The 11776-nt window shown below is 35.7% G+C and overlaps 1 protein-coding gene across 4 annotated transcripts in view; it reads left to right on the top strand.

Annotated features, from left to right (window-relative positions):
• Positions 1-11776, top strand: part of ZEB2 (zinc finger E-box binding homeobox 2) — a 131847-nt gene that overhangs the window by 88426 nt on the left and 31645 nt on the right. For 3 of the 4 annotated variants that reach the window (XM_077153707.1, XM_077153704.1, XM_077153705.1), the window contains exon 4: positions 4221-4292. The exons of the other annotated variant lie outside the window; for it this stretch is intronic. In XM_077153707.1, the coding sequence (XP_077009822.1) occupies positions 4221-4292 (72 nt within the window). The remainder of the gene's footprint in view (positions 1-4220; positions 4293-11776) is intronic. 4 annotated transcript variants of the gene reach the window in all.

The following is an 11776-nucleotide window of genomic DNA, read 5'->3' as shown; positions in this document are numbered from 1 at the left end:
TAGAACATCACTAAAGTATGAAATGATTAACAAAATGGACTAGAATTAGCCCTATTCCAACAAACTCTCTCTGCCCATCTTTACTTGGTAAGGTGGCCTGCAAAATTTAAAAATAACGCAAAGTCCTCTGTAATTCAGACACCCGTGCCTACTTGATCTCTATTCCTGGGATCCACTGAGAGCTATCATTGTTTACCCCATTTTTTCTTTTTTCTCATAATATAAATAATAATAGCATTTTAATAAAGAGGTGGAGTAAGTGGGAAGGGGACAAAGTAAGCAGAAGAGACTATCTATATACTATTGTGATACCGCAGACTATAAAACATTGGGCATAGGCAGAATAATTGCTTGGTATACTGGAAGGAGGATAATAAAAGCACTTCCACCACTAAAGAAAATTAAATGTGAAAAAAAAAAAAAAACAGAAAGAAAAAAGACTGATGGCAGTTTGAATGTGGAGTATTTGTTTTTTCTTTTCCTAACAGTCTGTGCCAACTTTTGTACTCTTTCTGTTTCCAATTTTGCTTTCGGTGAAGGTTTCTCGAATCTCAGCAATCCCACACATAAACATTTATCGTTATATCCATTAAGACTTAAGGTTTTAGATTTTCAACTATGAGGGAGAACTCAGCCAAAGATGCTTGAAAGATAAATACGTTTAATTAGGGGCAGAGGATGATCATTAAAGGAAGTCTGACTGCTGCAGAAGTCATTAACAATCTTAAATGAAATTTTTATTTTTATGATAGCCATTTACATGTATAATAAGAGCCAATGATTCTTGGGAGCAGTGTGACAGAAACAGAGTGTGGCGAGAACTCATGTAAGACATACTATTTAAATGAGCTGGTGTTAGCTATTCATATTTGTTAATGAACTAGATATGCAGGGCTATAAGAATGAATGTTCTGATGCTTTAAATTTTAATATCTAGAAATCAAGGGTAAGGACCAATTACTAGAATTTCCACCCTTAAAGGAATAATTAATAATGATATAACAAATGTACAGCTCCAAACTTCCAAAAAAAAAAAAAGTTTAATTTAAAAAAATTAAGATAGAGATTTGAAAAACAACAATGTCAATCTATAGTAGCATGTGATCATGGCAGTTTTTTTGTGTTGATCATGGATCATAATTGTAAATGTTTTAGTATACAATAATATCCATATGAATGTGTTGCAGATTCTGTTATCACCTGTGGTTAATGGTGCCCGTGATACAAATGAACAGGCTGTTCTTTGCTCTTACCTTTATGGTAAATAAACTAGCATTCTGGAGTCACAATAATTAAATAAAATGTAAATCCCTAATCTCATTTGGCTATTTGGACCAAGAAAGTTACCCGGCTATTACCTGTCTAGGTCTAATGATTAGTAATGATTTATTGTTCTTTTTTTTTTATTGTTCTAAAAGTGCTCTGATGTGGTGCCTTGATGTCTAATGAAAAGAAATTGGTCTTAAAAAACTACTCATTGTTTATCCTGACTCTTAGATAACACATTTTTCTTCTGATAAAATATGTTTCTTATTTATTGTTCAAAACACACAATATGGACAATAATTCTAATTCTGGTGAGGTTTTATTTAGTAGTGTTTTATCCCTGGTGCCTGGCTGTCTACCACCGTACCTCAGCACATAGCTCTACTCTGAGATAAGCCCCCTCTCCTTTGCTCTTTCTCCCATGCTTTCTGTAGTTTGTCTGCAGGATGCAGGTTTTGAACTGAAGAGCACAGTGGAGTTCTAACTGTGCCTTTCCGGTTCCAGCACAATCAAAGTTTTGTGTTTGGAATTGTCCTTGACATTCTTTCGTCCCACAATGGGCTGGACACAGTGTGCTGGAAACCATGACATCATTATCATTGACTCAGACTTAAATAAATCACCTGCATCTTGGCCTCTTTCTGCTTATTCAAGGATTCTTCATCTTAAGGAAGAAAGGACTCTTATTTTCACAAACCTTCATCCTAAGGGTGGCTGGAGAACACAAACGTTTACAAGTGTTTTAAAAATAAATATACTATGTGGTTTGGGACACAGTATGCTGAGTCAGAGATGTCTTGGAAAATGTTTAAGGTTAAATGTGAAGCAGAAAGACAGCCAGGATTGCCACTGAATTAGAAGAGAGAATTCTTTCGTATTTGTATGTCCTTCTGAGTATGGCTTCACTTGAAACTTAAATATGCATGAACATAGCACTCCAAATACACACCGGACAAGGTTTAGCATTTCATTTAAGAAATTGAGCTTGATAGTAGAAAGAGACAAAGGTTGATGCTCATAAATTAAAGCAAAGAATCTTCTAGGTAAAAGTGACACCATCTCATCTGATGTCTCTGAAAGACATCAATTGGTAATCTTTGGTAAAAGAGGGTGATGGCTAAAGTAATACTTTTGTAGGTTGTGCAATATACACGAAGTGCCGACTACACATTTGTATAACCAGTATTTATTAATCTGGGAAGCAACCACCTACTGTAACTTCTCTTTACTTTTTCATAAGAAAATGACAATGAGGAAGGAAGTGCAGCAGAAATCCTGAACATTACCACTATTATGCAAAAAAAAAAAAAAAATTGCTGTTAACTGTTTTCCCCTCAGTGACTTGATGTGCTCTCAGATGGAAAACTTATGATGCTTATGACTCTTGGCCACCAGAAATCACATGAGATGAGCAAGGAAGAAAGACACAAAGGCTATATTTATACCTAGCACTGAACTTCTCAGAAATACCTTAATTTAATTCCTTGCAGAAGCTGATAAAAATACCAGAGGACAGACCCTTTCAACGGATCAATTATTACAATTGACAATGCTGTAATCCTATATATTGAAATTCTAAATGTTTTGGCAAAATGTTCCCATGAAGCTATTTCTTAAACAAGGCAGAAGTCAAGGGCCAGGAATAATTTCAAAGTGGTTGTACAGTAAAACAAATATCATTCAAAGGATCTGACTGGTTTGTGCAGTAGCATAAATTAACATTTATTTCTACCTGTACATTTCAACTTAAAAGTGCCCATGGTTTTTCAGGTCTGATGCCATAATTAGATGTGTTGCAGGATACTGCTTGTAAAAACTCCAAGTTTAAAAATACATGTAATTTAACTTTGCTGTGACAATTGCTAGAACCTGTTAGTCTATCAAAAAATTATGACTGGAATGTCAAGATAAATTTGGGAATTCAGAGTCCTATTTATAAAGTTTCTCTTCTTTGAAGTAAAATGATTATCTCAGAAAGAGGTGGGGGGAGGAGAGACATGTAGGCTCATGTTTGGTTCTCATTAAAATTGTTATAAAAATACAATTTTTTAAAGTTCATGTTTAATGTATGTAATTGGAGGAATTTTAACTGTCAGCTGTCCTATTCTGCCTTCTCACACATTCTATAATTTTGTAGGAAGAAAATTCAAGAAAATAAGGAAAATTTTCAAACTTTTCCTTGTTTTAAAACAGTGCAGTTTTTGAAAATGCCCTATAAGTTGTAAATTTCCTACTTCACATATTATATATTTTCATCTTCATTAGAACATTGTGCAGCTGTTAAATCTGTATATTTTTCCTCAGAAAAATGACTGTGATGATCTACTGGGACATAAAGGATAGGAGGGCAGGATATTTATGGAGTAGTAGGGAAAGGAATAAGGAAGATATGTTTGGGAAGTTTATCTGAAACTGAGAACATTCATTTTCAATACCTCTGAGGTGCTTGTTCTGTAAATGGACATTCCAAGTTTTGATATGTAGACTTAGATTTAAAAATATATATGTTTGCATAGATTAGAACCTTTACAGGATGAAAATAAATATGAAATTCTGACTTGCCACTAAGCATCCAGAGTTACCAGAGGCATAGCAGCTAGCATGCCTCTTCTTAAGTACAAATACTTCATTGTTTTTGCCTCTTATTGAAAAAACTAATATCTTCCTCCCTGTTTGTCACTAGAACTGCCACCAGCAGAAAAGCCCTTCGTTTGCCCCAAATAAGCACCTCTGTTTTTCACAGCTTGCAGTAATGCTTAAAGTAAATAACTTCTTGTGCAGCTAGCACTATTGGATTCATTCAATTGCCTGAACAAAGCTATTGTTTAGAGGTTTACAACAAGCCTTTTCTCTGTTTCCTTTAAAAGAATCTTCCTTGTTCCTGTGGTTGGCATGCTTAGTATAGTAAGCCTTTCTACAATTTTCAAATGCCTAAAGATAATTTTCCCCCACAGAAGAAATGAAGGAAGACTATGACACTATGGGGCCAGAAGCCACCATGCAGGCAGCAGTTAACAATGGTACAGGTAAGCGATACTTCAGCCCTCACATTCTATCTTCTTGTGTCACATGGGTTTAGTGAGTCAGAGACAGAAACCCTGCCCACCCGTTTGTATCTCCATGACTTAATTAAGTCAGACTTTATACGGCTCTTGTTTTGTTTCAGATCACACCTCCCTTCATTTGGTATTTTATCTAGAAAATATTTATTTCATTCATATAGCCCTAATTTACTTCTGAGGGTCAAGAAAACTGAGCTATGAAAATGGATCCTTTCGGAGTATGAGTTGGGCAAACCTGTATAAAATAAAAATTAGTAATTTTTATTTTATAAGACTGCACAAAGAATTTTTTTAATTAGAATAGGAGATGGCTCTTCTAACCATCACTTGAGATCAGTTATGGAGAATTCAAATGATAGGGTGTAATTTATATTGTAAAATATTTTTTATAAAAAGCCAAACCCATAAACATTCCTCATGAAAAATTAATCATCTACGTTCCTTTTTATTCCTTCTTCACCTTTTAAGCCACCATCATGTCTTCTAACTCATCTAAGTAGTGTTTCCTAGGCAGAATTTTTATGCAAAGCTATTGACAATTTCAGTCCTTTTTAATGAAGCTGAAAAATTACAGTGGGAAGGTAGTAAGTGGTGCTCTGTTTTACTGTATTTCTGCTATAGAATGGGAACGTTGTGACATTCCATGTTCTGTCTCCCAAACTGAACAGCATCTTCTGACACATTCTTACATCAGCAGTACAAACTGACATTGACACTGTGTTTCTCTCTCTTTTCCTGGATAAGTCTAATTATTCTTGGTGTTTCAAACAATCCTCTATAAAACCAATGCAAAATATTATAATGGTGCCCAGTATAAAATGATCTTCCAAAACAAAACCAAGAAAATCACATGACAGTTTCCACTCAACTCACCAAGCAAAAACATTATAGCTTTACGGAATTTTAGAAATGTGAATAATTGAAATGATATTCATATCTCCTTTATATTAATATGCATCATCATAAACTGCTCATGCTGTTCTATTTAGAATGCTCTAATATAATAACTAAGAGGCATTAATTCATTTTCTTGGGTGCAAAACGAGAGAGTTAGTGAAAAGTTATTGTTTTTTTCGTTTGAATAATGGCACTTAATTTAAGATGGAAAAATGAAAGTATACTATGTGGGATTATAGAAAAGCTACAGAATTAAGACTCATGAATCCTAATTTATATACACGGGCCTGGCAATAACTAGATTTTGACTTTGGACAAGTTATCCTGGTTGGAATTCAGTTTCCACACCTATAAAATGAACAGATTGGACCAGTTGCTTGCTCAGAATATTTCTAATTTTAATGTTCTTTGTTGCGAGGTCTATGATATGTGAAAACAGAAATAAAGCAAAATAATTTCCTACAAAACATATGAATAAAGAGATACTATCAATTAAATACTTTCTCTAATGTCCCATCTCATGGAGTACAAAAATGGCTTCTCATGCCTTTTAAAGATAAATGTGTTTAAATTTCAATTTCACGTATAAATAAAAGCTGATGATTTTTATTATCTTTATAAAAATTTATAGTGTTGGTAGAGTAAATTCACTCCAGAAAGTGACAATTTATCAGTGGTTATATATAATAGAGGTCAAAAATAAGGTTAGAAACTGTTCCTATTCAGAAGCCTTAAAAATCAAATTTGAGTTTCCTTCCATCAGGCTCTAAGCTCACCTTTTCTTATGCTGCTTACTATTCCTTAGACTCTAGATGAGTTTAGTCATTCAATGAGTCAATAAATATCATTGAGTGTCTTCTACGTATTCACTGTCATGTGCATGTGTTGTGGAAGATAGAGCAGGAAGACTAAGACATGGCTACCATTTTAATTTGCAAGATGAGTCTAATACGCTTAAAAAGTAATGGACAATAAATGATAGCGTGACAAATAGGCAACAAATGGTAGGGACCAAAACTTTTTGTAATTGCAGAAGTGGGAGAGAAGCTATGGAATGGGTATTCAGACAAGATTTTCTGAAGTACATGGGATTTTAACTGAATAGATTCTCAGTAGTCACAGAGGCTTGAGGAAGGGATTTCTAGCCGAAGAGGAATGTTGCCTCCAAGGCAGGAAGGTGTGGTATCTATTCAGTGGATAGTGAACAAAAGGATTTGGCTGAAGCAGAGGTCCTAGAAGGCTATTCATGGCAAATAAAGTTGGACATTTAAATTGAGGCCAGCTGGTGGAGAGTATAAAGCATCAGATAGGAGTTTGGGTCATGTCATGCTACTATGGCTTCTATGGGGGGGAAGGAGCAGGAACCAGAGACCAACTGAAAGTTGTATAGTTTGCCAAGTATCAAGTGATAAAAACCTTGACCTAGGGTGGTGACAGGGGTGAAATTAGCAACATAACTTCTTAATAGCCAATTGATTTTCTAGATGATGGAGTCAAATGACCTCAAGATTATACATCTGGGTGTTCAGAAAATAGGAATGCTTGCTACTTCTAAATATGCAGAAGAAAGATCAAGTTCTGAGGAGAACACATTGAGCTAGCCTTTGACAAAAGTATATAAAAGTTAGAGATATATATGGGAAAATCCATTGGAAAATGAAGAATTGAAACCCAAGCAATCAGAGATAATTCAAGAGCCATGCAAATGTATACAGTTGGCATTTAACATTATGGGGCTATGAGATTTGCAATTCATTATGCAATTACCGAAACAGGTAGAAAGCCAAGATCAGAGATACTGGTGAGTAGAGAGAAAAAATGAAATTCACTGAAGGAAAAAGATTACAAAAAGAGAAAAAAATGTAACCACGTAGAAGGCAAAAAAAAAAAAAAAAAAAGAGTTTCAAAAAGCAGAATAGTCAACTCAATCAAAAGCTTCAAATAACTAAAACTGGAAAAATGCTGAGCAAACACATTGGACTTAGTAATTAGGCATTTATTGGTGACCCTCAGTTTATAAAGCTGCTCTTTTAAGAAATAAATACATTTCTCTTCACAACCATATGTTTACTGCCTCTTATCCCTGTATTTCTCCCTTTAGATGCTAACTGCATGCAGAATTGAAATAAAATCTCGTTTTTGGTTGAGATTATTTCTTATTGAGCCATCTCTTTCTCTCCACCGAAGTTCTACTGATCAAGATCCAGCTATTGGTTCACTTTCTCTAGCTCTCTCAAGCTCGAGTACAACTCGGCTAACCTTGCCATAGATCCTGTCATGTGTTGTAATTACATGCTATCTTTTTCAATTAAGACTGCAAACTCTGAGACCATGCAATGTTTCTTATGCCACCATATTGTTCATAAGAGCACCTTAAATGTGCTCAGTAAATACGTTTTTTGATGAATAAAGGTGGAATTCTTTAATATCAGATAGTATTTTCCTTTCTAATCAAAGCAGAACTAATAGACGCTGGAATTGATACCTTTTAAACAAGTTAAGCAGTTTTCCGATACAAAGAGTTGCTATTCAGTGGAGTAAGTTTCAAGAGAAGCCACAGAAAATGTCCCTCATATTTCTCTGTGTACATTCAACACACAGATTTAGTTCCTAACTAAAAGTAGGGAAGAGACCTCTGAAGTTCTGATCAATTCTACAAGACTACTAAATAGTAATATTTAGCAATATAGATAGATAGATATGGATATAGTTACATATAGTGGATAAAATAGTCTTTTAGAGCCTAAAAACTTTTCCTTCATAGCATATTCTTCTGAGTTTAGAGCTGGAAGAAGCAGTGGAAGGGCTTAGATGAATTGAATCATAGAATTCTAAAATTGAAATTTGCACTATAGAACAATTCCTTAACACTAATTTGACAGTTTAGGAAACTGTAATTAAAATATCATGAAGCTAATTAGTGGCAGATTTGAGAATAAAATCACCTGAAATATCCTCAGGTTTTTCTTCACTCTGAGGAGCTGATCCTGCTAGAAACCATTGGTATCAAACTTGATTTTTATGTACTTTATCTAATTAGTCATCAAGTACTATCAACTCTCCTGTCACAAATATTGTATATCACTTGAATTTATCCCTAACATTTTTTTCACTATCCTAATTTAAATACTTTATCTTTCATTTGAGCTATTATGATAGCTTATTAACTAGGGTGCCTTTTTCACACCTTTACTTCTCCAATCATTCTCCACATTAACATTAAAGTTATTTTCTAAAAGCAGATGGATAAGTGTAACCTGTCTCCGCACAACTTCATAATCACTTGAATGGTTCTCTATTGCTTCCAGAATGAGTGGGCGTTTGAGATGGCATCTTCTGTGATCTAACCCCTACTTGCCTGTAACACCATTTCCCAAACTATGCCCTCAGCTCTGAAGGACTATTTACTGTTTTTATTCCTGTGTCTCATAAGAAGGCCCCTCATTCTTCCCTAACCTAATTCTTGAAGGCTCATCTTAAAGGCTGTCTTTACCAGGAAGCCATCATAAAGTCTCCCCTTCGTTTGAGACCTTCTTATAGACTCTATTTCATTCTGTCTCATATTATCCTCAGTTACTTGCAGGTCTCTTTCTCCCCACTAGAATGTAAGCTATTTGAGGGCAGGTCCTATATGGGGTTTTGGTTACTTTATCATCACAGATCCTGGCATAGACTAAGCCAGTAAATGTTTTTGAATAAGCAAGAGAGTGAAGGAAAGACAAGCAACACTTGGACTTCCATTTCATGTTGTCAGGTTGACATATTTTGACATCTGACCTGAAATAACCCACCAGACATTTTCATCTGTCATCCCAGTCTCCCAAACTAGAGAGGCTCAGTTACATTTGATTGGTCTCTAGCCTTCCTGCTCTCCTTCATTTAGTCAGTCCACGTTTTTCCTACAACCCTTTTCTCATTGTCCTAACCCTGTCCTTAGAATCCTTTTGTCCCTTAATACTTTTAGGACAAAACCCATATTCCTCACTATGGTATTAGGTGTCATCCATTTTGTAATGACAGTGTTTCATTCTTATCGCATCAAATCCCTTGGTGATATTTTAAAAATATATATCACATTTATTCCAACCTCCGAATTGCCAGTCCACTATATCCCTCAGACCCTGATCTCTCACCTGCTTTCTTCTAGTCATCAAACTCGACTCGCTTTTCTCTTCTTCAGGGCCAGCCCCCATCCCATTTCCTCACTGTGGTCGTCCAAACCCACATCAATCTCTTCCTTCTCTGAAGTCCCACAGCCCTGTGGTGTCACCACTAATTTTAGCTTGTCAGTACTGATCCTCTTTAAATTGCTATGCACCTGTTCACCTAGTTAATTTCACAAGGACAAGAGATTTCTTCAGCTGTGAAACAGAGATAGATTATCATAGTATTTACTTCACAGGATTGTTGAGGTGATAAAATAAATAACGTAGGCATTGCCCTTAGTGAGTACCCCCAGAACGTTTGCCTTGAGGAAAGGAATATTCTCTCTTTACATGAAAGTCCCCACACTACTTGTTTAGTGTAGAAAAACAGGCTCTGAGAAATGAAACCGCAATAGGAGAAAACAGTCCCTGTAGGAGAGATTGTATCCATTCTTTCCAGAGACAAAAAGAAAAAACAGAATTTAAGGCCCTGAAGTCAACTTGTTAGAGGCAAAGACCGACAGCCTTGAACGTCACTACTTTTTATGACAAAGTTAGATGAACAGCACAGCAAAAAGAGTTTATAACAGCATAAAGCATTGCCAAACCTGATTTGTATGAATAACTTCCTACAGTGCATAATTCCACTGGTTTTAATGTTTAAGAAAGAAGGAAAATGGTATGCTTTAGTGCATAAGAATACCTTTTTACAAAAAGAAAATCCCTAAATCTTCCAGATATTAATAGGATTCAAATGAAGTGTGATGTAGAGTTTTTTTTACCTGTGTGCAAAAATTATTTTCTGAGAAGATTTTAAAAATGGAAAAGCTGAAGAGCATTATAACCATGAGTTTGCCCGCACGCTGGGAGTGACAGGGACCATCCCGGGTGCCTGGTGATCGCTGGCATCAGTGCAGCTCCACGTACACATCCAGACCCAAATAGGCCCCTGGTGTTTTCCTCTGAATGGACAAAGTTATATTTACTCAGACAATCTAGTACTCTAGTTATAAAGGGCTAATAATAACCACCTGAATCTTTGCTTCCGTTACTGGTGGAAAAAAAAAAAGGCAAATTGTGTCTAAAAATTGGGCAAGAAAAAAAAAAAAACAAAGAGCGGGCCACGGTGGCTCAGCAGGCGGAGTTCTCGCCTGCTATGCTGGAGACCTGGGTTTGATTCCCAGTGCCTGCCCAAGCAAAAAAAAGAAAAAAAAAAGAAAAAATGCAAGGCTGATTTAGGGCTCAGTTCTTTTTTAAAAAAATAACAAACATTTTTTATTGTGAAATATAACGTGCACAAAAGCAATAAATTTCGAAGCACATTTTAACAATAGTTGTAGAACAGATTTCAGAGTTTGATATGGGTTACCGTTCCACAGTTTCAGGTTTTTCCTTGCAGCTGCTCCAAGACACTGGAGACTAAAAAGAAATATCAGTATAATGAATCAGGAGTCATACTCATTTGTTAAATCCTAACTTCTCTATTATAACTCCTCCTTCTCCTTTGATGCTTCTCCCAATCTTTAGGGAGAATTATGCCTGTTCTAATCTTTTTCATGTTGAAAAGGGTGTTGACAATATGGGATAGGGGGATGGAACTGGTTGATGTTCTTGGACAGACTGGCACTTCTGGGTTTCAGGACTAATTTGGCCTGGGAACCATCTGGAGATTTTAGGTTTCTGGAAAGTAAACTTAATGTGTATAACTTTTTAAAGATCTCACATAGAGCCCTCGGTGTTCTTTGGGTTAACAGGAAATGATGTTGGCTGGGGGTTGGCAGACTTTGGCTATTAGCAATATCTAGCTAAACTTTGCATAAGAGTAGCCTCCAGAATAGCTTCTTCATGCTATTTGAACTCTCTTAGCCACTGATACCTTATATTGTTACATTCCTTTCCCCGCCTCTTGGTCAGGAAGGCCTTGTCAATCACACTGGGCCAGCACATCCCATGTTGCCCAGGGCTCAGCTCTTAATCTTACATCAGGCAAGAAAATTATTGCCCGAGGACTAACTATATAGACTCCAATTGCATACAGTATTTTAAGAATAATATTAAAATGATTTTACAAAGATGCTCAACATCATGAGTCATTAGGGAAGTGCAAATCAAAGCCACAATGCTATACCATTTCACAACCACTAGAACAGTTATTATTTTTAAAAATAAATGATCGTGAAAGATTATAGCACGTGGAATAAGAATACATAAGTACATACTAATATAGGGGGGAAAACTAAATAAATAGATTCGGGAGGGAGAAAGGAAAGTTTTTCCTTACAGTAGAATTCCAACTAATAAATGTGGAAAGAATTATGGAAATAGAAAACCAACATTCGGCAAATACCACATTTCAGGCAAGACTCACCTATGGATACTAAAACCAGTGGTAGAAATGATATTTAC

The sequence above is a fragment of the Tamandua tetradactyla genome, chromosome 3, assembly GCF_023851605.1.
Source record: "Tamandua tetradactyla isolate mTamTet1 chromosome 3, mTamTet1.pri, whole genome shotgun sequence".
In the NCBI taxonomy this organism is placed as follows: Eukaryota; Metazoa; Chordata; class Mammalia; order Pilosa; family Myrmecophagidae; genus Tamandua; species Tamandua tetradactyla.
This window is presented reverse-complemented; position numbering and strand designations above follow the sequence as displayed.